This window comes from Aotus nancymaae, unplaced genomic scaffold (assembly GCF_030222135.1).
Source record: "Aotus nancymaae isolate 86718 unplaced genomic scaffold, 86718_ANA_hifiasm-v0.15.2.pri h1tg000022l_1, whole genome shotgun sequence".
In the NCBI taxonomy this organism is placed as follows: domain Eukaryota; kingdom Metazoa; phylum Chordata; class Mammalia; order Primates; family Aotidae; genus Aotus; species Aotus nancymaae.
In genome coordinates this window covers 46884812-46912334 of record NW_026988435.1, presented here as the reverse complement: position 1 = coordinate 46912334, position 27523 = coordinate 46884812, and the positions used below count along the sequence as shown (strand labels likewise).

General features: G+C 60.4%; 1 protein-coding gene and 2 non-coding genes across 9 annotated transcripts in view; all 3 read right to left on the bottom strand.

The window, feature by feature from the left end:
• Nucleotides 1–4171: 4171 nt before the first annotated feature.
• TRPM2 (transient receptor potential cation channel subfamily M member 2) overlaps nt 4172–27523 on the bottom strand; it is an 80024-nt gene continuing 56672 nt past the window's right edge. For 6 of the 7 annotated variants that reach the window (XM_064380214.1, XM_064380217.1, XM_064380215.1 and 3 more), the window contains 12 exons: nt 26170–26351; nt 25774–25906; nt 24748–24835; nt 23582–23669; nt 22714–22871; nt 21840–21916; nt 21454–21555; nt 13268–13354; nt 10429–10534; nt 8366–8467; nt 5830–5946; nt 4172–5155 (listed from right to left, as the gene is read on the bottom strand). In XM_064380214.1, coding sequence (XP_064236284.1) covers nt 5030–5155; nt 5830–5946; nt 8366–8467; nt 10429–10534; nt 13268–13354; nt 21454–21555; nt 21840–21916; nt 22714–22871; nt 23582–23669; nt 24748–24835; nt 25774–25906; nt 26170–26351 — 1366 coding nt within the window. In that variant the 3' untranslated portion in view covers nt 4172–5029. Of the gene's footprint in view, nt 5156–5829; nt 5947–8365; nt 8468–10428; nt 10535–13267; nt 13355–14177; nt 14620–21453; nt 21556–21839; nt 21917–22713; nt 22872–23581; nt 23670–24747; nt 24836–25773; nt 25907–26169; nt 26352–27523 lie in introns of those variants that run through there. The other variant, XM_064380218.1, reaches the window with a different exon arrangement.
• On the bottom strand, nt 8428–8468 carry LOC135276425 (Z6 small nucleolar RNA). The gene has a single exon (XR_010343967.1). It is a non-coding gene; the product is annotated as a Z6 small nucleolar RNA (small nucleolar RNA).
• LOC135276424 (Z6 small nucleolar RNA) lies at nt 10411–10475 on the bottom strand. The gene has a single exon (XR_010343966.1). It is a non-coding gene; the product is annotated as a Z6 small nucleolar RNA (small nucleolar RNA).

The following is a 27523-nucleotide window of genomic DNA, read 5'->3' as shown; positions in this document are numbered from 1 at the left end:
ATCGCACGCTCCGGGCACACCCCCATTCTTCAGCCTTTGCCTCCTGCCACTCACCCCATCACTTGGTAATTTTTTCTGGACATCACATTTTTCATGTTTATATTTTCAATTCTGTGTTTCAGGCTGCACCTTCTCTATGAATAAACAAACCTGTGGAGATGGACTGTCCTGTTCTCGGGGGTTTGCTCTGCTTCCTCAATACCTGCTGACTTCGGGGCCCATTTCAGCAGTGACGGGTTTTCCTCAAACATTCAATTGTTCCATGAAAATGGGTTGGGTGCATATTTAACCAATTAAAAATTGGTTGGCACCCAAAGTAACAGTGGCACAGTGTATTCCCATTTCACGTAAGAAAGGACTCTGGAGGGAGGGCCCCTGAAGCACCTCTCACCTCCCACTCCCCCACACCAGGCGTGGGCCTCACATCCTCATGGCCCCAGAAGGCTGCTGGAGCTCTCACCATCGTGTCCACATTCAGCCAGCTTTTGCTCACCCTCCCGCCAGCCCCCACCCAGATCCTGCTCACTGTGAGCCCTTCCCTTGGGGACAGTGGGCCATAACCATGGTTCACAGCACTCTCGCTCCCTTCAATGCCACAGTCCTGGATGAGGGCACCGCCTGCTCCCCACTGCCCACAGTGGGCTGGCCCACATCTGTGCTGGGGAATGTGCCACTGCCTGGCTCCCGTTTGCTGTTTGTTCTGCCCTTGGAGTCTCAACTCTCATCCACCTCATCCGAAAAGCCACCGGCGTCCTCTGCTGGAATGCCTGCTCTTCCCCGCCTCCAACCCAGTCTGGCTCCTACGGTCCTGAGCAGACTTCATCCTGCCTCCAGGATTGTGAGGCCCTCGGGCAGGGATGGGCCTTACTCATCACTGCACCCCTCAAATCCCAATCCCCAGGGCACAGACAGGCTCAGCAACCAGGTAGGCATGAATGAGTGGATGATCAGAAGGCCTCGTGCCTGACTCTCAAAACGTCAGAGGTCAATCCGGCATTTCATGGCTTCCCATTTGGTTCTAAGGGCCGCTGACCTCTGTGGCTGCCGTGTGGCACAGCCAAGAAGAGCTGGGTTCAGGCCTGGCTTCACCAGCGGCTGCTGAGAGGCCTGAGCAAGCCCTCTGCCCTCTCTGCATCCCAGGTCCCTTCTATAAAGGGAGGCAAAACTTCCTCCCACAGGGCCACTGTTGGTGTGTGGCTGGGCCCAAGCATGTGTCCACAGACAGCTCAGCCACAGGGCCCTCTGGGGGTGCTGCTGGAGGAGGGCGCAGTCCCGGGTTGGAGGAGCACCGCCTCTAGGAGTGGGCAGAGCAGGGGGCAGTGGTGACGGGGGAACGGTCTGTGAATGTGCTATGGCCACCGCACTGTGCCGCTGAAGTGGTTCCCGTGGTGAAGTTCACGTCGTGTGTGTTTTAAGTGAGCAGAGCAGACGCCTCTCCCCTTGCTGTTCTCCCACTCTGGTCTGACCCCCAGGCCCAGCCCCCACCCTTCCCCGGGTGCCACCTTCAGCACGAGCGTTTCTAGATCCTACAGACAAAGAGCCGAGACCTGCCCTAGACAGTGGGACCTCAGCCCGGTGCTGCAGCCAGAAACAGGAGCAGTGAGCACAGCACGGTCCCAGGCAGAGGTCTGGACCCACAGCAGGTCACTGAGAAGTCACAGGCCTTCCCTGCCGCAAGTGGAGGCTGGGCTACACCTGGAGGCTGAGCTATGCCTGGAGGCTGAGCTATGCCTGGAGGCTGGATTATACCTGGAGGCTGGGCTGTACCTGGAGCCTGGGCTGCACCTAGAGGCCCCACATGGAGGTTGGGCTACACCTAGAGGCCCCATGTGGAGACTGAGCTGCACCTGGAGGCTGAGCTGCACCTGGAGCCTGGGCTATGCCTGGAGCCTGGGCTGTGCCTGGAGCCTGGGCTACACCTGGAGCCTGGGCTGTGCCTGGAGCCTGGATTACACCTTGAGCCTGGGCTACACCTGGAGGCTGGGCTATACCTGGAGGCTGGGCTGCACCTGGAGGCCCCACGTGGAGGCTGGATTACACCCTGAGGCTGGATTACACCTGGAGGCTGGGCTGCACCTGGAGGCTGGGCTGCACCTGGAGGCTGGGCTGCACCTGGAGCCTGGGCTATGCCTGGAGGCTGGACTACACACCTGGAGGCTGGGCTGCACCTGGAGGCTGGGCTGCACCTGGAGGCTGAGCTACGCCTGGAGGCTGGACTACACACCTGGAGGCTGGGCTGCACCTGGAGGCTGAGCTACGCCTGGAGGCTGGACTACACACCTGGAGGCTGGGCTGCACCTGGAGGCTGAGCTACGCCTGGAGGCTGGACTACACACCTGGAGGCTGGGCTGCACCTGGAGGCTGGACTACACACCTGGAGGCTGCACCTGGAGGCTGAGCTACGCCTGGAGGCTGGACTACACACCTGGAGGCTGGACTACACACCTGGAGGCTGGGCTGCACCTGGAGGCTGGGCTGCACCTGGAGGCTGAGCTACGCCTGGAGGCTGGACTACACACCTGGAGGCTGGGCTGCACCTGGAGGCTGGACTACACACCTGGAGGCTGCACCTGGAGGCTGAGCTATGCCTGGAGGCTGGACTACACACCTGGAGGCTGGGCTGCACCTGGAAGCTGGACTACACACCTGGAGGCTGCACCTGAAGGCTGAGCTACACCTGGAGGCTGGACTACACACCTGGAGGCTGGGCTGCACCTGGAGGCTGGGCTGTACCTGAGGCTGGGCTGTTCCTGGAGGCTGGGCTGCACCTGGAGGCTGGGCTGCACCTGGAGGCTGGCCTGCACCTGGAGGCTGAGCTACGCCTGGAGCCTGGATTACACCTCGAGCATGGGCTACACCTGGAGGCTGGGCTGTTCCTGGAGGCTGGGCTACGCCTGGAGCCTGGATTACACCTCGAGCATGGGCTACACCTGGAGGCTGGGCTGTTCCTGGAGGCTGGGCTACGCCTGGAGCCTGGATTACACCTCGAGCATGGGCTACACCTGGAGGCTGGGCTATACCTGGAGGCTGGGCTGCACCTGGAGGTTGGGCTGCACCTGGAGGCTGAGCTACGCCTGGAGGCTGAACTACACACCTGGAGGCTGACTACACACCTGGAGCCTGGATTACACCTGGAGCCTGGGCTACACCTGGAAGCTGGGCTACGCCTGGAGGCTGGGCTGCACCTGGAGGCTGGGCTGCACCTGGAGGCTGAGCTACGCCTGGAGGCTGGACTACACACCTGGAGGCTGGGCTACACCTGGAGGCTGGGCTACACACCTGGAGGCTGCACCTGGAGGCTGAGCTATGCCTGGAGGCTGGACTACACGCCTGGAGGCTGGACTACACACCTGGAGGCTGGGCTGCACCTGGAGGCTGGACTACACACCTGGAGGCTGCACCTGGAGGCTGAGCTACGCCTGGAGGCTGGACTACACACCTGGAGGCTGGGCTACACCTGGAGGCTGGGCTGTACCTGGAGCCTGGGCTGCACCTGGAGGCTGGGCTACACCTGGAGGCCCAACATGGAGGTTGGATTGCACATGGAGGCTGCATTGCAGGTGGAGGGGCAGCTGGAGAGGGGTAGGGCAGGCCACATCCAGGCTGCAGTGTGGTTCAAACCTGCCACCTGCGAGCCCCTTGCAGGTGGTGGATGCTGACCACAGATGCAGCCTCCAGGGCCTCCCAGCGCTGCTGCCTCTGAGGGGCCTGAAAATGTGCATTTTTATCCTCCCCACGAAGGCTGGTAATGGGACTGATTCTAAGCAGGGCATAAGGGGTCAGTTGTGTCCTTGGTGGCGCTGATGGGGTGAAGGGGAAACCAGGGGACGTGGGGGTGGCCAGAGAGCTCTGGGTCAGGTGGAAGACAGAGGCCTGCCCAGGAAGGAGTGGGCGTCACCTGCGGCCAGTGCTCAGCGACCGGTAGCCCCAGGCTCCGTGGGAACTCCTGCAGGGGCGTCAGGCGCATGGGCAGCTCCGTGTGGGGGAAGCCAAGGAGGAAGGCATGCGAATGCCCCATCCCAGCCTGGGAGGCTTGGGGGCGATGCTGGGGCCCAGGTGTAGGAAAATGAAGACAGGAAGTGGTGGGTCGGAGGGGAAATGGGGGTGCAGGGCTGAGGGGCTGCGGGGTACCCACGGGCCGCAGGAAGCTCACCCGGGGGTCAAGGAGAGCTTCAGGCAGCCATGACACAGCCCCAGGCCTGGACGTGTCAGGAACTTTATTTGCGGAAAGCAGAGAGGAGCCAGCCAGGCCTGAGAGGAGTTAACATCTTCAGTTTTCCCACATTCCCCATCCCGAGGGTCCTGATGGTTCACACTCCGATGAGCCGTTGACACCAAACCTGGAGACCCCCACGTCCCCCCTCCTGCCCACGCTGTGCCTCCTTCCTGGGTGTGACCAGCACTTCCTGGGAGTGGGGAGGGAGAGCTTCTGTAGCCTCGTCCCAGGGTCCTTGGGACCAACCCCATCAGGGGCCCTCTGTGTCTCGTGACCACGGAGCTTATCCTGACATCCAGGAGTTCAGGCGGTGCACCCACCCCAGGCCAGGCAAGGACCTGTGTCGAGTCACCTTGAGACATGGAGGCCCTCCTGGGGAGTGTGGCAGGGCCCCTTCCTCACAGGCCTTGGCCCGAAGGGGCCACACGGGACCCCGACTCTCCAGGGCACTTGCCTTGGGCAGATGACCTCCATGGTGGACGAGCTGCTGAGGGTGACGCGGACAGGAAGGGAGCGGACTCCAGCCGAGAGCTCGGTCGCACAGGCCCAGCCCCTCACCTGATGGCCGAGGGTCCCAGGGGCTCCTCAACTCCAGGTGGCCTGTGCCTCTCCTCTGGGGTCACCTTGACCCCGTCCAGTTCACGAGGTCGTTTGTGGCAGATTTGCATCGGTCATGAGGAGCAGTGGGTTCACCAAACCCCATTGTGCACCCCCAAGGCCCGGCATCAGCCTGAGTCCCAGACAGGCTCAGGGGAGAGAAGCCCCGGTTTCTGGGGGGCCGTTCACGGACTGGAGCTGCCAGCCCGCGTGCAGTCAGTAGTGAGCCCCCAACTCAGCGGCCACCTTCTGGAGGAGGGTCTTGTGGTTCGCATACAGCGGGACGCGCCTGTCCACCACCTGCCATCGGATGGAGACCCCCGGATCACGGGCATGCAGGTTCTGGAAGAACAAGGGCACAGCTGACCCTCCCCGCCGGCCCTGCCTCCGCCCAGCTGAGCCCACAGACTGCGGCCTTCCAGGGCCCAGTGCCTGCCTCAGGCTGGCCTATGTCCCCTCATTTAACTCCCCTGTGAGGTGAGAGGCAGGGCCCCTGCGTCAGAGGCACCTGAGATGCACCCGAGAGGCCCTGAGGATCCCTCAGGGGAAGAAGATGCAGGTGAAGCCTCGAGGGAGCTGTTTAGCCTGCGTTTAACGCCCGGGGTTATTGTATGGAACTTTCCCATCCCAGTTCTGAATGAGGAGCCTGCAGCATTGATCCAAGCACGGGGAACCCACATCCCCATAAAGGGCTACCAGCAGGGAGCGGGCAGGGCTTTGCCAGCCTCACCGCTGGACGCCGTCCCTGAGGCCTCCCTGGAGGACCCGGTCCCAGAACTGCACGGGGCCCTGGTGGGTGCCTGCCCGGCCCGGTCGGCTCCAACCATGTTCGGCAGTGCCCTGGCCTCTCCCCGGTGCTCGCCTTGTCACTTTCTGAGCAAGACTCTGACCCTGCAGCCTCCACTTTCTGGCCCTGGGCCCCAGGAGCACGGCCAGTTCCCCCGCGCAAGAACCTCCCGGGGCACGTCCAGAATCCGGACCCCCGCCTCCGCACTCCCCGGAGCCCACGCCCATACGGAGTTCAGTCTGTTGAGCTCCACGTCGTTCTGGTCTTGGAAGTGGACGCTGACGGCCACCGTCTCGATCCAGGCATTGTCCGTGTTCCTCGGATCATCCACGTAGCCTTTGTACACCTGGATGGGCAGGGCAGGGTGAGCTGGCCAGCGGGGAACCCCTGATTGGTGCCCGGGCCCACCCCACGCCCTCCACCTGTCCCAGCTCTGAGCACGGCTGCCACCACGCACAGGCCCCCGGCCCAGTTCTCCCCAGCCTCTGCCAGCCTGCTTGGGCCTGCGCAGCCGAGTGGCCTGATGCGGGCATCGTCCTGGACAGATGCGTCCTGTCCTGCAGAGATCTTGGACGCGTCTATTCAGTGAAGGAAGCCGCCTCAGAAGCCACCTGCTGCAGGAGCCCTCTCACAACACACTCCCAGAACCGGCAAATCCAATGAGATAGGACGCAGATTCGGGGGTGCTGGCGGGAGCTGGGGGTGACTGGGGCCATAGAATGTTCTGTTACTGGATAGAGGTGGTGGCTGCACCATGTTGTGAGGTGCTCCACACCGTGGCACTGCTCACTTTTTTTTTTTTTGAGGTGGAGTGCAGTGGTGCAACCTCGGCTCACCGCAACCTCCGCCACCTGGGTTCAAGCAATTACTCCGTCTCAGTCTCCCAAGTAGCTGGGATTACAGGCACCTGGCACCACACCAGGCTAATTTTTATATTTTTGTAGAGACAGGGTTTCTCCATGTTGTCCAGGCTGGTCTCGAACTCCTGATCTCAGGTGATCCACTTGCCTCGGCCTCCCAAAGTGCTGGGATTACAGGCGTGAGCCACCGCGCCCAGCCTGCTCACTTTTAAATGGTTAATTTTATGTGTGTGAATTTTACCTCAAGAAAAAAAAAAATTCTATTTAGATGTAAAAAAGAGAGAGCTGGCAGCACCCCCGAGGCCCTGCGCTAACCCCATGAAGCCAATGGGTTTGCAGGTGAAACCGTCAATGTCAGCGATGGCACCTGCTTCCACCTAACATGTGACAAGAGCAGAGCTGGCGAGAGTGTCATGCCCGCTCAGGGGGGCTCGGGAATGAGCCACGGGGCATGCGGTCTTCGAAACATTAGAATTCCGAACAAGTGAGGCACATTTGTCAATCCTGACCTAAAAACAGAGCCATCACAGATTAATTCAGAGAAAAAGCAGGTTCTAGAGAAACGCGCCCGTGCGGCCTGAAAGCAGGGTCCGGGGAAACGCGCCCGCGCAGCCTAAAAGCAGGGTCCGGGGAAACGCGCCCGCGCCGCCTGAAAGCAGGAAGCAGGGTCCGGGGAAACGCGCCCACGCGGCCTGAAAGCAGGGTCCGGGGAAACGCGCCCGCGCCGCCTGATTCCGCTGTTGCTGTTGTGGTGGTCTTTGTTTGTTTGCTTGTTTGAGACAGAGGCTTGCTCCGTCGCCTGCATGAGTGCAGTGTGCAACGACACAGCCCCCCACTCCCGGGTTCAAATGATTCTCCTCCCTCAGCCTCCCAAGTACCTGGGATTACAGACACGCAACTCCATGTCTGGCTAATATTTTGTATTTTTAGTAGAGATGGGGTTTGGCCATGTTGTCCAGGCTGGTCTCAAACTCCTGACCTCAAGTGATCTACCCACCTCGGCCTCCCAAAGTGCTGGGATTCCAGTTGTGAGCCAGCACGCTCGGCCCCTGTAGCCTGTTTTTATAGAGTGTGCATGAAAGGCCGGGCGAGGTGGCTCACGCCTGGAATGCCAGCGCTTTGGGGGGCCAAGGTGGCTAGATCGCTTGAGGTCAGGAGTTCGAGACCAGCCTGAGCAACGTGGCCAAACCCCGTCTCTACTAAAAATACAAAATATTAGTTAGGTGTGGTGTCTTGCGCCTGTAGTCCCGCTACCCGGGAGGCAGAGGCGGGAGGATCACTTGAGCCCGGGAGGTGGAGACTGCAGTGAGCCGACATCACACCACTGCACTCCAGCCTGGCTGACAGAATGAGACCTTGTTTCCAAAAAAAAAAAAAGTGTGCATGACTTTGTGTGAGAGCAAGAGCTGGAGACGGAGGCTTTCGAAGGAAAGATCGAGGTTTCTAAAGAAGCAAACAGAATGTCCCGGCACAGTCGTCCCCAGGCTGGGCACGCGTGGGGGGAAGGGGGAGGGCGGGTCTGAGGCAGGGGCTGGCTTCCCGGCACCCTTGGGCGCAGCTGTGCTCAAAGCAAGGGTGGATGCAGGGAGGAGGCCGGCACAAGGCCTCCAAGCAGCTGTCACACCGAGGGCAGCAAGGGCCCTCAGCCTGATCCCTTGATTGAGAGAGGAGAAAATGGAGCAGAGAGTGAGGGCGAGATGTCTGAGAGCCCCACACACAGCTCTGCGTCCTGGTCCTCTGGGAGCTGCGCAATGTGGGGCCGGGGGCGGGCACCACGGTCACCTGGAGAAGCTGGGTGGGACCGCCGTCACCCAGTGGGACTGGGGCAGGCCCCAGTATCACACGGTGTTCGCCCTGCAGCCCTGGGGACGCGCAGGTGGAGCGGAGCAAACAGGCCAGCCCTACCTCCGAGCCATGCTTCAGCACCTTCTCAAAAGACGGCCAGTGCTCCTGCCGGAGGATCTGCTTCAGCTTCCGAGGCAGCGTCTCCCCCGGCTCCCGGGAGCCCTGGACAGCAGAAGACAGGGCCAGGTCAGCGGGGCGCTGAAGCGGGACCCAGGCTGCCCTGGCACCACCTCCACTGGCCACCTGCCCGGCGTGGGCAGCGGCACCCTCGGAGCCACAGGCAGGCAGCGTCTCAGGCTGGAGTGACACTGCCCAGAACCCACTGTCCACGTCAGCATCTGTGAGTCAGTCCTGCGGAGGTCCGAGCCGCGGGCACTGGACTGCAGGTGCAACCTCTGAGGAGCAGGGACAGCCCTGAGGGCAGCCCCAGGGTGCCCACCCTGATATCAGGTCCCCGAGGTGACAGGCACCCCCACCCCGCTCTCCTGGCACCCGACCCTCCCGGCTGGCGCCCAGGGCACAGGCTGCCACAGAGCTTCCTTCTTTGCATTCCAGTCCCACCCTGCCCTGCGCTGGGATGGCCGGGCTCCCAGACGCTCCCAAGCGCCACCTGCCTCCGGGGCGCGGCTCCAGCCCACACTCCTCCTCCCCACACCTATCTTTCCCACCCCATTTGTCATTCAAAGTCTTGCTGAAATGCCCGCGCGTGTCTCATGGAGACTTCGCAGGCCACGTCAGTGCCGTCCCACCTCAGCCCCGGTGACACCCCACCCTGGAGCGTCTGTACCCTACAAAGCCAGGAACCCAGCAGGCCCCTCAGAGTGCCCCTCTCAGTGACCAGCCAGAGCTGACAGGGGTGCTGCTGAGTGGAAGACCAGACCCAACACCACGCACCCTGCATGGAGAGGCCAGAGAGCAGAGGGTGACGCGTGCCCCAAGGCTGGGTGTGCACGGGTGGAGAAGCAGTGGGTGAGAGCAGCGGGGCAGCAAGGGGACCCCAAGGCCAAAGGCTCGCTCTGCTGCGGGGGTGGTCCCGGCCGTGGAGACAGGCCCCCAGAGCACTGGGACTAGGCGGCTGGGACTGGGCTCCAAATCCCCGTTCTGCCCAAAGGCCCTCGTTGAACCGCTACCCTGCACACCTCAGCGGCACACACCCCACACCAGCAGAGGCAGCCACCAGGCCATGAGCTCAGGTCAGAGAAACGCAACAGTTTCTTGCTGAGTTGCTGTAAGTCACAGTCCCGGGACCAGGTGCAGAGGACAGGCCCTGACGGACAGGCTGTAACGCAGAGGCTGCGCCATGGCCAGGCCTGGCAGGACTCAGACCTCCTGGCATGACCAGCCTCTTCCATCCTGTGCAGTGAGGGGATTGGAAGTCTGCAGAGGCCGTGCTGGCCAGGGAGGACACAGGAGCTGCTGGAGGCACTCCTGACTCTGTCCACCCCCCCCACAAAACCCCTGGGGTTCGCTCCAGCCTCAGCCCCACAACCAGCCACTTCCCCTGAGCTATGGCCTGTGCACACCCCTGGGCCCTGCCCCTGCCCCTGCCCCTGGATGACACCATCCTGTCTTTACAGCTCAGCACTGGGCCCCAAAGGTCGGGAGTAGGTGGATGTATGAGACACCGGTGAGGAGCTACCTCTGCTCCCGACATCCTGGACTCTGCGAGGGGAGCCGTGGTGGCCGCCAGCCTCAGCCCAGCCGTGCCCGGGACAGCAGGTGCCCGTCTCCAGCCTCAGCCCAGCCGTGCCTGGGACAGCAGGTGCCTGTCACCAGCCTCAGCCCAGCCGTGCCCGGGACAGCAGGTGCCTGTCACCAGCCTCAGCCCAGCCGTGCCTGGGACAGCAGGTGCCCATCTCCGGCCTCAGCCCAGCCGTGCCTGGGACAGCAGGTGCCTGTTAGTGTTTATGCAGCAAAAGAGCCTCTGAGCCTGGCTTTCCCCACCTGCAACATGAGGAACCGGGAGGAGGAGTGTCTCCTACAGATAACACAGCTGGGGTCTCCAACCCTCCCTGCCCAGTGACTGCAGGGGGCTGGCATGCAGTCCGTGGGTGCAATGGACGAACAGACGAGTGACCCACAGACAACCCAGCGGACAGAAACCCCACTTGCGGCAGCCTTACCCCAGGCAGGGCCCAGTGCTCAGAGAGAGGGAGCTTCACCACCAGCACTTCCAGCATCTTCTTTATGCTCTTCCTGCAGATGGCTCCATCCTCGTTCCGCTTCCACCTGCAGAGGGAATGGCCATGGCTGCCCAGTCCCCACTGTGGCTCCACCCCGCCCTGCACCCACGGCTGCCCAGACCCCGGTGTGGCCTCCACCCTGCCCTGCACCCACGGCTGCCCAGACCCCACTGTGGCTCCACCCTGCCCTGCACCCACGGCTGCCCAGACCCCGGTGTGGCCTCCACCCTGACCTTCGCCTTGGGGACCTGGCCCTGCCTGGGATGGGGGTGTCAGGCTTGCTGCAGGCTCAAGCTGTCTTCTTTTTCCAGTTCTTCATCCCCAGAGAAAGGACCTAGATGGTAACCACTAGGGCACGTCCTTCCCCACTTCCACCCACAGCTGGTAGAACTAGAAAGAGCCCCAGCTTTTATAGAGAATTTTTTAAAGATTAAAAGCTTTAAAAAGGCACCTGCCCTTTGACCCAGCTTTGCAGTTTGACAACTCTTAGAAAAGGTGGCCGGGAGCCCAGTGAGGTGACGTGGGTGCCGAATGCAGCCAGGGAGGCCAAGGAGAGGCCGAAGTACCAGGGAGCAGAGCGTGACTGGTGGCCCGGGGCCGTGTGTGCAGCGACAGAGAAGCCGCTGGATGAGAGCCGCTGGGCAGCAAGAGGACCCGCAGGACAAAGGCCCCTCTGCAGGGAGGTCCCGGCTGTGGAGGCAGAGCCCCAAGAGAGTGCAGGGCATGGCAGCTGGGCCTGGGCCGGGAACCGCATCCTGCCCAATGAGAACAGTGAGCGCTCCCAGCAGCTTCGCCGGGGACAGAAGCTTCCGCACCCCTGTGAGGCGGCCTGGGCCTCAGGTGGGAGCAGCAGGCTGGACGCTGGACTGGGGAGGAGTCAGCCAGAGGGTGTGAGTGTGGAGCTGTGTGTGTGTGGATGGTGTGCAGTGAGTGTGAGGGAGAGTGTGGAGCTGTGTGTGTGGGTGGTGTGCAGTGAGTGTGAGGGAGAGTGTGGAGCTGTGTGTGTGGATGGTGTGCAGTGAGTGTGAGGGAGAGTGTGGAGCTGTGTGTGTGGGTGGTGTGCAGTGAGTGTGAGGGAGAGTGTGGAGCTGTGTGTGTGGGTGGTGTGCAGTGAGTGTGAGGGTGAGTGTGGAGCTGTGTGTGTGGATGGTGTGGAGTGTGATGGTGAGTGTGGAGCTGTGTGGAGAGTGTAGAGTGAGGGTGAGTATGGAGCTGTGTGTGTGTGGAGGGTGTGGAGTGAGTGTGGAGCTGTGTGTGTGGATGGTGTGCAGTGAGTGTGAGGGTGAGTGTGGAGCTGTGTGTGTGTGGATGGTGTGCAGTGAGTGTGAGGGTGAGTGTGGAGCTGTGTGTGGGTGGTGTGCAGTGAGTGTGAGGGAGAGTGTGGAGCTGTGTGTGTGGGTGGTGTGCAGTGAGTGTGAGGGAGAGTGTGGAGCTGTGTGTGTGGGTGGTGTGCAGTGAGTGTGAGGGTGAGTGTGGAGCTGTGTGTGTGGATGGTGTGGAGTGTGATGGTGAGTGTGGAGCTGTGTGGAGGGTGTAGAGTGAGGGTGAGTATGGAGCTGTGTGTGTGTGGAGGGTGTGGAGTGAGTGTGGAGCTGTGCGTGTGGATGGTGTGGAGTGTGATGGTGAGTGTGGAGCTGTGTGTGTGGATGGTGTAGAGTGTGAGGGTGAGTGTGGAGCTGTGTGTGTGGAGGGTGTGGAGTGAGAGTGAGTGTGGAACTGTGTGTGTGGATGATGTAGAGTGAGTGTGGAGCTGTGTGTGGATGGTGTGGAGTGAGTGTGAGGGTGAGTGTGGAGCTGTGTGTGTGGATGGTGTGGAGTGTGATGGTGAGTGTGGAGCTGTGTGTGGAGGGTGTGGAGTGAGTGTGAGGGTGAGTGTGGAGCTGTGTGTGTGTGGATGATGTGGAGTGAGTGTGAGGGTGAGTGTGGAGCTGTGTGTGGAGGGTGTGGAGTGAGTGTGGAGCTGTGTGGATGGTGTGGAGTGAGTGTGAGGGTGAGTGTGGAGCTGTGTGGATGGTGTGGAGTGAGTGTGAGGGTGAGTGTGGAGCTGTGTGTGTGTGGATGGTGTGGAGTGAGTGTGAGGGTGAGTGTGGAGCTGTGTGTGTGTGGATGATGTGGAGTGAGTGTGAGGGTGAGTGTGGAGCTGTGTGTGGAGGGTGTGGAGTGAGTGTGGAGCTGTGTGGATGGTGTGGAGTGAGTGTGAGGGTGAGTGTGGAGCTGTGTGGATGGTGTGGAGTGAGTGTGAGGGTGAGTGTGGAGCTGTGTGTGTGTGGATGGTGTGGAGTGAGTGTGAGGGTGAGTGTGGAGCTGTGTGTGTGTGGATGGTGTGGAGTGAGTGTGAGGGTGAGTGTGGAGCTGTGTGTGTGTGGATGATGTGGAGTGAGTGTGAGGGTGAGTGTGGAGCTGTGTGTGGAGGGTGTGGAGTGAGTGTGGAGCTGTGTGGATGGTGTGGAGTGAGTGTGAGGGTGAGTGTGGAGGTGTTTCCCTGTGGCTGGGGGTCCTTTAATGGACAGGGACTGGCAGAAAAGTGGCGCAGCTCCCTGGACAGGGCATCAGCCTGGGATCTTCCCGCAGGAGGGGGCTTGGACATTCCTGCCATATTTCAGGTGTAGTCACGTTTAGCCACAGATGCTCCCTGCATCCCCCAGTTGGGCACCAAGTGCCAAGTACCAAAGCTGCCCTCTCAGCTCCTCCCAGTCCCTGAGCATCAGGGAATGCTGGCCCCCAGACAGTGCGTGTCGGTGGCGCTGAGGTGCTGGAGCCCCCGTGGGCGTGAACTCACCGTGTGACCACAGGGTGCAGTGCATGGTTGGGTCCGAAGCAGCTGAGGCTCCCGCGCCCACGCAGCCCTGTGCGGCCCATGGGGTTCCTGGGGGGCAGAGGGTCGACTTAGCCTGCCGTCCACCACTGGGGGAGCAGGACAGGGCAGGGAGCGTGACCAAGAGGGGACAGTGGGCATCAGGAGCCAGCGCACAGTGGGACAGCATGCTAGCTTCTTTGGGAGCCTGCCGTGGCGTAAGGAGGAGGATCCCTTTGGAACCCCAAGGAGTAAGATGAAGGCTCTGGGTTACCTTGGGGTCACCTGGTGGGGAAGGTCCTCCCCGGCAGCAGAAGTGCGGCCAAGGCAGCCGGCCAGGGGCTAACGTGGCCCCCTTCTCCCCACGGAGCGTGGCGCTGGCCAACTGCTGGGGCCAGCACACTGCGTCCAAATGCCCCGGCACGAGAGGGCATGGCCTCCACCCTGGCAGCCTTGAGAGGGGGAGTGTGGGAGCCAGGCCAGACACCAGAGGCCCTGCGTCCATGTGGCCACACAGACGCCCAGGAGAACGCACTAGCCAGGGCGGCAGGAGCCACAGACGCTTCCCATCCGGCCGGGCTGGTTTCCCCGACACCACCAGCTCCCAGGTGAAACAGCAAGTTCTAGAAACCGGCGAGTTCCTGTGAATGCATCACTAAGGAAGAAGGAAGACGCGCACCGGGCTACTGTATGGTGGGGCGCCACGTCTACAGAAGGTCCCCAACAGTGTCCCTGCCCCTGTCCCCGCGAGCGTCCCCGCCACCGTCCCCGCCGGCGTCCCCGCCACCGTCCCCACCGGCGTCCCTGCCGGCGTCCCCGCCACCGTCCCCGCCACCGTCCCCGCCGGCGTCCCCGCCACCGTCCCCGCCACCGTCCCCGCCAGCGTCCCCGCCACCGTCCCCGCCACAGAGGGGACAGTGCTATTGTTCCTCCACCCGGCCACTCTGACCTCCCAACCCCGCCAGAGCTGCAGCTTCCGACCCATCCCCGACGGGCCTCCTCTCTGCACAGCCTGGACTCCAGGCCACCCGCCACCTCCCCTCGCCCTCTTCATTCATCTCCTCACCTCCTCTGAGCCGGCCTGACTGTTCCCAGGGAGCCCCCACCTCAGCTCTGCCTGCGCTCCCCACTCCTGCTGCCCTCCACACCCTCAACTGAGGCCACCGGCACTCACCCCACCCCACCTTGTACCAGCTCCCAGCACAGACGGGGCTCCCCAGCCTAGGCAGGCACCCCCCAACCCATCAGCATGTGGACCTGAGCCTGGCCCCTGCGTCTCTTCTCTCTTCTCTGTCCCCTTCACTTGCTGGCCCTTCAGGCTCCTCATCAGCTGCCACCTGTGGACGGACGACTCCGGGAAGGACACCAGCCCAGCTGCACCCCGAGTTCCAAGTCAGCCCCCACTGCCCACTTCCTCACGGATCACAGGCCGACTTTCAAGCTCCACAGGCCAGCTGACACCAGGGCGCCCTCACACAGGGCGGGCAGCAGCTCCCGGCCCCCTGCGCTCTCCCCGCACCTCCTGCCACCCTCCCAGAGTCCTGCCAGCACCAGTGTTGCGGCATCCTCCTGAATTCACGCGGCCGTGCGCGGCTGCCCCGGGAGACCCAACCACCTCTAGCACCGGCTGCCCCCGCCAGGCCTGCGCCACCGTCCCCGACCCCGCCTGCGTGGCAGCCTCCAGCTGGCCTCCCTGCCTCCACCAGCCCCTCCTCTCTGTTGCCTCCCCCCGCCGCCACCCTGCCCCTGCCCAGCTGTCAGGGGCCCCAGTTCTCATCATGCCTCTGCACAGACCCGCCCGTGCCCACAGCGCTCGAAGTCCAATCCACACCGGAACCAGCCCGGTGTGTGAGGCCCACCTGGCCAGGCCTCTCAGACGCCCCCTGCAGCTCACCCTGCAGCCTCCCCTGTGGCTGGGGGCCTCGCATGGTGTGGCCCAGGCAGCCTCCCCAGAAGCTGCTCGGAAACCAGAGCCACGGCCCCGCCGAGCGGCAGAGCCGGCACCGCATGCAGCAAGGCCCGGAGACCTCGGCTGGAAGGCGGGGCTCAGTCAGGGTTCCTTCGAGGGCCACTGCCGCCCCCACCCCCCACCGAGCCCGCCTCTCCCTCCTGTCCTCCCTGCCCAGTCTCCTGCCTGCACTCACGCCACTGCGCGGGCAGAACCCAGAGCCAAGGCCACCGACAAATTCCGCACCAGGTGAAGCTGCAGTGAACTCCAGAAGGAGAGAAAGGCAGGGGCCCTGCTGCTGGGAGCAAGGCTGCCTCGGTCTCCCCGTAACTGCTGTTCACACTGAGCCCGGTGCACTGATCTAGAAGCTCACAGAGGAGGCCACACGCTCCTCCTGGCACGAGTCACCCCCACAGGAAGCTCTGGGCCCCAGGGCCTTGCTGTCATCTCACTGTCCCTGTCCCTAGTGGGCCAGTGTCAGAACCAGGAGGAACGTGAGGGCCTGCCGGCTCCCACCATTAAACCACGTGCATGTCTGCTCCTGACAGGAGGGAAAAACGCTCCCCACACTTGCTCCTCAGTCAGCCTGAGTGGACAGGCAGCAGGGGCTTCAGACCACCACGCGGCCCTCCCCCAGGTGTGTCTCAAAGTCCCTGTTCCCACAGCCCCCACCCACACCCAAGTCTCCAGTTGCTGTCACTGTGCCCTGATCTCAGAGCCCTGGTCATTACCTCGCCCACATGGTTCTAGCCCCTCATCTCCCTGCCACACGCCCTGTGGCTCCATCACGGTCAAGGTATATGCCCTTCCATAAACCTCCCCACACAACCCCAAAGAACAAAAGCGGCGACACTCGGCAGCAGCAATCACATGTTCACTCATTCATCCACTGGCAGCTCCGTAAATGCAGGTGGGTGGGGGACGGGAGGGCTGGCCTGGGGTTGAACAAGGCAGAATATTTGCTAACCTGACCTCAATCCGTTTTGGAAAGAGGCGGCAAGACAAGCCCAGATGGGGTGGATTCAAAGGATGAAGGCACGAGCAGGTGGGGGCAGAGAAAGGGCTGCTTTAAAGAGTTTGTGTCAGCAGGAGCAGCGCAAGAAGGCAGGAGAGCCCGGATGCGGGAAGAGCAGGACATTCCTGGGATGAGGCCCTTGAGGGGCAATGGGAGGCGGGTCTGGCATGAGGGCGCATGGGGTGAACAGTCCTACACATTTACGTCCTTCCCAGAACCTCAGGATCTGGCCTTGTTCAGAAATAGTGTCTGCAGATGTAATTACCTAAGATGAAGTTACCTTGGAGTGGTGTTGGCCCCAAACCCGGTGTGATTTATAATCCTAAGAACAGAAGAGACGCAGACACATGCAGGGAGAGCCCCTGTAGCTGGGGAGGCAGAGATCGCGGTGATGCGCCCACCAGCCAAGGAATGCAAAGGGCTGCCAGGAACACCAGGAGCTGGGGAGGCCAGGAGGAGTTTCCCCATAAGCCCTCAGAGGGAGTGTGGCCCTGCCCACCCTTGATTTCAGACTCCTGGCTCCACAGATAATCTATTTCTGTTAAGCCCCCAGTTTTTGGTACGTTGTTAAAACAGCCACGGAAAACTAATATGGTGAGGGATCCGGCCCCAGACAGATGTGGGGTCAGTCACTTAGGAAGGACATCCAAGCGTCAGTGACTTGAGTCAGACAAGCTCCCACAGGCTGCTGTTGTGAATGGGCCAAGAGAGTTAGGCTTAGGGTTAGGGTTAGGGGATAAGGTTAGGGTTAGGGGTTAGGGTTAGGGTTAGGGGATAGGGTTAGGGGTTAGGGTTGGGGTTAGGGTTAGCAAGGTTGGGGTTGGGGATAAGGTTAGAGTTAGGGGTTAAGGTTAGGAGTTAGGGTTAGGGTTAGGAGTTAAGGTTAGGGTTAGGGGTTAGGGTTAGGGTTAGGGGTTAGGGTTAGGGGATAAGGTTGGGGTTGGGGATAAGGTTAGAGTTAGGGGTTAAGGTTAGGAGTTAGGGTTAGGGTTAGGGTTAGGGGTTAGGGTTAGGGTTAGGGTTAGGGGTTAGGAGTTAGGGTTAGGGTTAGGGCTTCGGGTTAGGGTTCCAGTTAAGCAGCTGCAACAATGCAGGGTAGAGATGGGAGCCACTGAGGATATTTCAATTTCAAGAATCAGAGTGATGCCAATCACACTCCAACAAAAAATGCAATAAACTAGGAAGTGATAACAAAGCATGGCTTAAAAACTGAAAGTACATTGCTAAATAATCAAATGAAGATTATGCTGGGTTGGTGGCTCACACCTGTAATCCCAGCACTTAGGGAGGCAGAGGCAGGAGGGTAGCTTGAGCCCAGGACCTGACGACCTGTCTGGGCAATAGAGTCAGACCTCATTTCCACAAAAAGAGACAAAGAGCAAAAAAAGTGTAAAACGAAGATTATAATGAAATTTATAAAGTAAAAAATAAAATCCCTACACATCAAAACTTAAGGGATATAGACAACCAGGTCTTAAAGAGAATTTATAGTCTTAGGTACCCTTATTATAAAACTAGAACAATTGAATAAAAATGAACTTTAACATGAAAATCAAGAGCAAATTCATCTAACAAGTAGAAAAGAAGGAAAGATAACAATAAAAGCAAAAATGGATGAGATAGAAAAATTAAGATAACAAATCTAAAAGTTTCGAAAAGATTATCAAATTAACCACTGGCAAGAACAATCAAGGAAAACAAAAGAAGAGAAATACTTAATAAATATCAATGTTCAAAAGATAAATTACTGTACATTTATATTAGAGATTTTTTTAAATCATAAAGAATATTATGGACATCTGTAACATAATGCATTTGAAAATTCAGATGAAAGGATAGTTTTCCAGAAAACTTACAACTACTAAAAAGGACCTAAGAAGAAATAGGAAATAAGGTTCCAAAAATCATTATGGTAAATGGAGTAGTTAGAAATCCACTTACTCAAAATATGTGAGACCTCACTGTTTTATAGGTATTGTCAGACTTTAAGGAACAAATAATGATCTCCACCTCATTCAAATAGTTCCAAAGAACAGAAAAGAAGGAAAGTTTCCCAGCTCATTCATTGAGATTGGTACAACCTCATACCAAAACCAAAGTAAGACAGTACAAGAAATATGAATGAGAGGCAAATTCCACTTTTGAACACAGGTTTTTTTAAAATCTTAAATAAAATGTTAGTAAATTAGCTCCAGCAGTGTAGTAAATATAACAGAAGAGTTTATTCCAGGAATGCAAGGATGGTTCAATACCGAAGAAGCTATAAAAATAATTCATACACTAATTGACTAAAGGAGAAACATCTTATAATTGTCTCAATCGATGGCAGAAAACCCACTTAGTAGCATTCAACTCCTAACAAACTGGGACTAGATAGAAACATTCCTAATCTCATAAAAAGTAATTGTAAATTTCTTCAGTAAATACCATACTTAATGGTGAAATGTTGATAGCATTCCCATTAAGTCAGAAACAATTCGTAGAAGATTCATTATCATAAAATTGTTCATTGTCCCAAATTTTTTAATAAATTTAATACAATTCCTATCAATGGATTTGTCATGGAGCTAGACAAACTGGTTTTTAAACTCACAGAAAAGCCAAAGTGTCAAGAGTAGGAAAGGCCAGTTTAAAGACATGCTACCCTAGAGTCAGGACTATTGCAAAGCTGTGGCAAAGAGTGGCATGACGGAGATGAGTGGGACAGAACCCAGACAGGGTTGAGACAGGGGCTGATAGAGCTATGAAGAAAGTGCCAGACCTCAGGGGAGGAGCCACACCTCAGGGGAGGAGCCACATGTAAGGGGAGGAGTCAAACCTCAGGGCAGAAGCTACACCTCAAGGGAGGAGCTACACTTCAGGGGAGGAGCCAGACCTCAGGGGAGGAGCCACATGTAAGGGGAGGAGTCACACCTCAGGGCAGAAGCTACACCTCAAGGGAGGAGCTACACTTCAGGGGAGGAGCCAGACCTCAGGGGAGGAGCCAGACCTTAGCAGGAAATGAAGTTGGGCTGTTCACTTTCTGTGCAAATTCACAAAATAAATCAGACCCCTCCTCACACATTATACAAGCAGCCTCCAGCTGTATTGAAGACTCAGTGAAAAAAACTAATTTTAAAATGTATCAAACAGATAGAGAAAAGTGTGTCTTTATAATTTCATAGAAAGAAAATAATCCTAAGAAAATATAATGAAAATATGATTCCTGGCCAGGCGCGGTGGCTCACGCCTGTAATCCCAGCACTTTGGGAGACCGAGGTGGGTGGATCCCGAGGTCAAGAGATTGAGACCATCCTGGTCAACATGGTGAAACCCCGTCTCTACTAAAAATACAAAAAATTAGCTGGACATGGTGGTGCGTGCCTATAATCCCAGCTACTCAGGAGGCTGAGGCAGGAGAATTGCCTGAACCCAGGAGGCGGAGGTTGCGGTGAGCCGAGATCGCGCCATTGCACTCCAGCCTGGGTAACAAGAGGAAACTCCGTCTCCAAAAAAAAAGAAAATATGATTCCTAAGTCCATGGCAGAAGCATGGTGCCTACAGAAAGTGCTCTTCTGCTCTACTGAAGCCCACGTGGCCGCTGTGTCCTGCCAAGTCCTGATACGCCTGCTTGCGTGGCCTGCGTGGCGTTCTCCCGTGAGAGCGGGTGCTTGCACCTTGTCGCCCAAGCCAGGCACCTGCTGCTCTCCTCGTCAGCTTCCCACAGCCACCAGATGCACCTCCCTAACACCCCCTTGCCCGTGCCACATACCCCCAACACCAGAGCGGGCCACCTGCAGCTGCAGCCACCTGGCCAGGATCTCTGCTCTCAGGCCCCGCCGCCTCCTACCGCCTCCTTACTCGACCTCCGGCTCCAGGCGGAGGAGCCCACGCCCTATTCCAGAGCATTCTGCAAAGGCCTGCCACACAGTCCCCCTCTCTTTCAGACCCCTTGGCTCTTCTGCTCCACGATGCACCCCCACATCCCGGCAGCCCCCCATCCCTGGGTTCTGGTGGCCCCTCCCACACCTTCCTCCTACGGCAGGGTCCAAGACCCCCAGGCTCCTTCCCTCCGGGGCAATTGCAGGCGCTCGCAGGTCACTGACACCTTTACTTTGGGTTTCCTTGCCTGTGTGACGGGTGCAGTGCCAATCCTGTGGAGAGCACGACGCCAGGCGAGGCCACTTTCCTGCCAGGCAAGCCCACCGGCGCCCATCCCAGGTCCCCTCCCCACCACACAGCCCCTGCCTGTCCTCCAAGGTATCACCCTCTCCTAGCACAGCCGTCCCCAGGAACCACAGACAAATCCAAGCCCTGGGTTATGGCAGGGGCCATGGGGCAGGGCCTGGCAGAGGCCAGCGGGGCGAGTCCTGCCCTCCCATGCCCAGTCCTGGTGGCTGGGGGACACTGGGAGCTGATGTTTTCTTCTCTTTCATGGCTCGCGTGCCTTTTTTTTTTTTAATCAGAAAAAATGCCTCCTTTGCCCAGAGAGGAAACCTGCCCCCCATGCAAACCTCAAAGGCTGACAGGGCAGGGCCTGCAGGGGGCACACTCACAGGGGCACACCCCAAAGGCTGACAGGGCAGGGCCCGCGGGGGACACACTCACAGGGGCACACCCCAAAGGCTGACAGGGCAGGGCCCGTGGGGGACACACTCACAGGGGCACACCCCAAAGGCTGACAGGGCAGGGCCCACGGGGGACACACTCACAGGGACACATCCCAAAGGCTGACAGGCAGAGTCCACGGGGGACACACTCACAGGGACACACCCCAAAGGCTGACAGGCAGGGTCCACGGGGGACACACTCACAGGGACACACCCCAAAGGCTGACAGGCAGGGCCCGTGGGGGACACACTCACAGGGACACACCCCAAAGGCTGACAGGCAGGGCCCGTGGGGGACACACTCACAGGGACACACCGCAAAGGCTGACAGGCAGGGCCCGTGGGGGACACACTCACAGGGACACACCCCAAAGGCTGACAGGGCAGGGCCCGCGGGGGACACACTCACAGGGACACATCCCAAAGACTGACAGGGCAGGGCCCGCGGGGGGACACACTCACAGGGGCACACCCCAAAGGCTGACAGGGCAGGGCCCGCGGGGGGCACACTCACAGCGGCACACCCCAAAGGCTGACAGGGCAGGGCCCGCGGGGGGCACACTCACAGGGACACACCCGAAAGGCTGACAGGGCAGGGCCCACGGGGGGACACACTCACAGGGGCAGCCCGGCCTCCACCACATATGGCCCATGGAAGCTCTGGCGGTCCCTCAGGCCATCCACTGCGTTGTACTGGATGGCGGACAGCAGCTCCAGGGCGCTGGGAGCAGAGGAGAAGGCAGCGTCTGTGTCCCAGTGTGGCAGGCGGGACAGAGAAGACAGGCAGGGGACACCCCCCACCCCAGGGCCCAGTCGAGTGGCTGCAGGCGGGGTGCATGGGACAGGGGTAGCTGCGCCAGGCACCTCCAGGCCCCCACGATCCTCCTGCTCACCCAGGCCTCCCCGGGCTGGGCCCTGACTGGGGTTATCAGGGGATCCCCCGGGAGGCCTTGGGTTCGGAGCCTTGGGGGCCGGCTGGGAGCACAGACAGCAGCTGGCACTCACTCTCCCATGGGGTCCGTGGCGGCCGCGTCCTTCCTCTCCGCCGTGTAAAAGGGCGGGTCGTAGATCAGGAACTCCGTCTGTGCAAAACGGGGTTTTCCCTCAGATTTGCACCCCCACTGCAAAGCTGACCCAGGCACCAGGGCAGAAGGGCAGCTCCTGGCCACAGCAACTGCTCAGCTGGGTCCGAACCCGACCCCAACATCCCAACATGCAGGCAGAGCTCCAAGCAGGGCAGAGCGGGGGCTCAGCTCAAGGACCCCCATCCTGGGCCAGCCGAGGGGCAGGCGGCTGTGACTTGGGGCCTGGGGGGGTCTCCCCAGAGTGGGCGGGGGCTAAGCTGGAACCTAGAGGCAGGGAGGATTCTGTGTGGTGGAGATGAGGGAAAGGAGCTGAAGCAGCAGCCTGGAATGTTCCAGAAGGGCCAGAGAGAAGTCCTGCAGCAGGAGGGCGGGGGTCTCCTGGGGCCATCAGCCACCTCTCTGTCTCTGTGTCCCTGCCTCTTCCATGCCGGGCACCCAGAAACGGGACAGAGCCATTCACGGGGGGATGGTGGAGTCTAGGAGCAGGGCATGACTGGGGAATGGGGCGGGGGGCTGGGCCTGGGACGGCCGTGGGAGCAGCGGGAGCCTCAGGCTCTGTGGGGGTCAGTCTACCCCCCAGGCTGCCCCAGCACCTCCAGCTGTGAGGCTTCTGTGACTTGACTTCTCTGTGCCTCAGTTTCCTTAACTGTCACACAGGCGCTGCCGGACACACAGATCCCCTGTGACTGCAGTGGCCAGGAGCCAGGATTAACACCAGACGGAAGGGGACAGAGTTGCCCTCCCTCCCCAGGGGTGCGGCCACTCTGCCTGCTTGGGGTCAGGCAGGCACTCACCTCCCAGGGCACCTTCTCGTTGGGCACGGGGAAGCGCGTGACGGGGGAGCTGGGGTAGAGGAGGTGCCGGGCGCTCACGTGGTAGCCATCGCCACGCTCCTCCATCTTCTTCCCACCTCCCGGCTCAGCATCTAGCTCCCCCGAGGCCTTCTGGGAGGCTGGGGACAGTCAGGAGGCCGTGAGGTGAGGCCGAGCCCAGGCTCAGGTGCCCACCCGCCGGACAGGGACTTCCTCTGCAGTCCTTCGGCCAAAACATCTCGGCTGCCTCCACCTCCCCAAGTCCAAATGGCCACGCAGGTTGAACACCAGCTCTGAAGTGGGCGGGGTCCCCAGGGAGGGCGGACATGGGAGGTCAGGGCAGCGTCCCCGTGGACACCTCTTTGTGCAGCGGCAATCGGGGACCTCGGTAATGAGCTGAACTCACAGGGCAGTCACTGAGGGCAAATGTGCTCCCTGAGGGCCAGCAAGACCCCGTGGCCTGAGGAAGGCCACCTATGTCCATTTCTCAGCCGACTGCCAATTCAGGAAAGCAGACTTTGCTTCCCGTCGCTCAGCCACGTAACCGGGTTCATACAAGGTCTGCAGCACCCCGACTCCGCAGCAGGGTATGTGGGAAGCTCAGGGTACGTGGGCCAGTCCCCGCCAAGGATGTCCAGGAGCCTGGTCAGGTCAGGGATTGGGTGGGGCCTCGGCGCTGGTGCGGGCATCGGTGGGTGGGCTGAGTTCCTGAGGGCACTGGCCCTGAGAATAGGCTGCAGCCAATGGCTTCTTCCTGCCCAGAGCACCCCCAGCTGCCTCTCCTCCCAACTGACCCCAGACCCAAAAGCACACAGGCGGGTGGAGACCAGCTGCTGGCCTGGCCACTCACCCAGAGTGGGGACATCTGCCTCCGAGCCGAAGCCGCTGTCCCGCAGCGTCCTCACGATCCAGTGCAGGGCTCGGGTCGTCTGGGCCACCTGGAAGTCACCACCCGCGGCGCAGTGAGCACCTGCTACCCCCACACACGGCACACACCCCACTGTCCACTGTGCCCTCTCTCCCCCAGCTGGGAGCTCCACCCCTGCCCCTCAGCCCCGTGCCCTTTGAAAGTGAGACACCACCTCCTCCCCAAGCGGCCACCAAGCCAGCCAGGACTCTGCCCAGGACCCACCCCACCCCACTCAGGGACTGCCAAGTCACACGTCTGAAGGCCCAGCCTGCCTGAGAGACACAACAGTGGGACTGTCACTGGACTGGGCAAGCCAAAGGAGGGAACCAGTGTGAAGCCGAAGTCAGGCAATTCTGCACCGCAGGGAGAGGCCACTGGCCGTCAGAGCCCGACGCTTCCAGGGCTCCTGCGCCTCCCAGAAGGGACCTCCCCAGAGGCCGACGCACCCACCACAGTGACAGCGGGAAATGTCTGACTCCTGTGGCCAGCACTGTCAGGGGTCCCAGCAAGGTCGAGATGTGGGTAGAGGCGGCCTGGGCAGACCCCCAGGGGCCGCAGGCAGGGCTGGTGGATGGTGGATGCCCCAGCAGCACAGCAAGGCTGGGAGCAGCAGCACTGGGAGGCTGAGCCATCCGAGGACTCGGTGCTAACCGTAGGGGCTGCCGTGGCCGTAGGGCTGTGGCTGGAAAGCAGGCCCGGCCGGCTGGTGGCCGTGGATGGGGTGGGGCAGGCAGAGCCTCAGAGGCCATCTCTAAGTCCTCTGCACTTCGGTCCCGTGGCCTCTCCAGGGCTCAGACACAGAGTCCTGCAGCCTCCTCAGAGGCCAGGAAGGGACGAGCATTCTGTTCCCGGGAGCAGCGGGGAGCACAGCCCAGCCATGGGGGCCTCCGTGCACACAGGAGGAGCTCAGCTAGGAGACGCTCAGGCGAGGCTTTCTGGAGGACACACAGGGCACCTCTTCTGCTGGGAACGGCTGCCCGATGTTCCGGCCTCCTCCTCACCATAACTTGTCAAGAGCACTGCTTCCCAGTGCCACAACAGGGCAGAGCCGCCCGCCAGGCCCAGCGACCGCACCTCCTGAGCAGAGGCCCGGACCTCAGACCCACCTGCTCCTCCAGGGAGGCCAACCTCTGCTCCATGGAGCCCGACCTCTTCAGCGGGTCCAGGTCCAGCAGGTCGACCATAGCATCAACCCTGAAAGGAAGCAGCTGAGCTGGGTGCACCAGGCCTCGGGCCCCAGGAGCATCACACCGCTCTGCGGACGCCCGCCAGGCCTTGGCTTCCTCTTAACATGAAACTGTTTCTAGCATGCATTGCTCCCAGAGAACCAATTGCCCAGGCCCCAAAGGGGAAGACGGACAGCCCAGGCTCCCGAGCTCAGGCAAACTGTCCCTCCCAGGAGAGAGGCGCAGGCGAGTGAAGCGGGGGTTGAGTGAAGGGGGGGGTGAGTGAAGGGGGGGGTGAGTGAAGAGAGAGGGGGAGGTGAGTGAAGAGGAGGGGGTGAGTGAAGAGAGAGGGTGGGAGGTGAGTGAGGGGGGAGGTGAGTGAAGAGAGAGGGTGGGAGGTGAGTGAAGGAGGGGAAGGTGAGTGAAGAGAGGGGGGAGGCGAGTGAAGAGAGAGGGTGGGAGGTGAGTGAGGGGGGGAGGTGAATGAAGAGAGGGGGGAGGTGAGTGAAGGAGGGGAAGGTGAGTGAAGTCGGGGGGGAGGCGAGTGAAGAGAGAGGGGGGCGGGTGAAGAGAGGTGGGGAGGTAAGTGGGGGGGAGGTGAGTGAAGAGAGAGGGGTGGGGGAGGCCCCGGAGGCCCCCCAGGCCCACTCGAGCCGGCTGGTGCCTATGGACCTGCCAGAGGCCCCCAGAGGCTCCCCCAGGCCTACTCGAGCCCCCTGGTGCCTGTGGACCTGCCAGAGGCCCCCCCAGGCCCTCCCAGGCCCACCCGAGCCCCCTGGTGCCTGTGGACCCACCAGAGGTCCCCCAAGGCTGCCCGCACCCCCCAGGCCTGCCCGAGCCGGCTGGTGCCTATGGACCTGCCAGAGGCCCCCAGAGGCTCCCCCAGGCCTACTCGAGCCCGCTGGTGCCTGTGGACCTGCCGGAGGCCCCCCCCCCAGGCCCCCCAGGCCCGCCCAAGCCCCGCACTTATTGCCAATGTCCTCAATCTTCTGCTCGGGCTGCTGCTTCTGCTGGAACTGCTGGTGCTGTAGGTAGTTCTCCTTCAGGTAGATCTCCCAGGACAGCAGGGCCACCTCCTCATTCTTCTCCAGCTTGTTCTCTGTCAGGGAAGGGGATAGACAGGGGGTCCTGGAATCCTAAGGAGGTGGATCCCGAAGCCCTGACCCATCCGGGGACCTTGGGGGCGGGGGCTGGTCCTGAGTGGCAGGAGGAGCCGGCCCCACACCTGCCCCGAGGGGGCCTCTGGGCTCGGTCCCCAGCACTGGCTCAAGGCCTGCATGCCTGCCGAGCGCACAGAACCTCCACCCACTCGCTCTGCACCTGGTAGGAGGCAGACGCAGGAGGGGGATGGGGCTGGCTTACTGAGCTGCTTGTGCCTCTTGGCCGGGGTCTTCAGGACCACCCTCTTTATGAAGAGCTGCAGGTGGCTGAGCAGGATGAAGGGGGGCGGCGCGGGGGGCCGGCCGTGGTACTCCTCGATCAGATCATGGCGCTGGAACTTCCAGATCTGGTCCGTGTGCTCCTGCACCTGCTGGAAGGTGTAGCTGTCAGGGAGGAGAGAATGACAGCTCGAGGTCAGGATGTTCACCCAGAACAGACCCAATTGCCACCCACATGCCCACAGCGATGCCATGGAGAACAGAGCCATGCCACACAGGAGGCCAGCTCCAGGTGCAGAACTCAGCCCGCAGCCCTCACAATTCCAGGTTTCCTGGGGACTAAGGCAAGAAAAAAGGAGAATTACGCAGACTTGGGACTTTATAAGCCTCACTGGGGAATAACACGACATGGGTGTGTATCAGGAGACAGACACTTCCTGGCGTTGAACTCTAAGAGTTTATCTGAGGATTCTGACAAGCACAAGAACCAGGCCCGCTGCGGGTGCGTGTGGAAGGGGCAGGGCTACAGGGGCCTCTCAGTGTGTCTCAGTGACAGGCACAGAGCCCCCTGCAGCGGTAGCCAGCAGTGTGAGTACCAAACTTGCTGCAGGGACAGCGTCCTGCCACCAGCCCCATGGCCTCGAGACGACAGTCCGGGTCCACGCTGGGGTTCTCTTGATGTTCAGAACCCACGTTAAAGGAAAAGGAGGCAACCTCGGCAGCTTAGCAGATGAAACAGGGAGAGAAACGGCTGGTGCCCGACGAAGCCAGGAACAAGGATTTTCAGAGTCCCGGGTAGCACAGGGCCTGGCTGCAGAGGCCGGGAAGGGCTCTGAGGGCCCGGGGGGCCACGTGGGGAGACTGGGCCTTCTGTGGGCCATGACAGCTCTGCAGCCATGCTGGGCTCCTCAGATCTACTGTTGAGGCCAGGAACTGACATGGAAGCCCCAGAGCCAACCCAGAGGCCCGCTAGGACCCCAAACACCTGCGCTTTCATTACGCCTGGACTCCTGCTTTCCTGGAGTTCTTCTTTTTTAACTTTTTCTTTTAGAGATGGAATCTCACTCTGTCGCCAGGTTGGAGTGCAATGGCTGATCTCGGCTCCCTGCAACCTCCATCTCCTGGGTTCACACGATTCTCCTGCCTCAGCCTCCTGAGTAGCCAGGATTACAGGGGCACGCCACCACGCCCAGCTAATTTTTCTATTTTTAGTAGAGACGAGGTTTCACCATGTTGGTCAGACTCATCGCAAACTCCTGACTTCAGGTGATCCACCTGCCTTGGCCTCCCAAAGTGCTGGGATCACAGGCCCAAGCCGCTGAGCCTGGCCAGGAGTT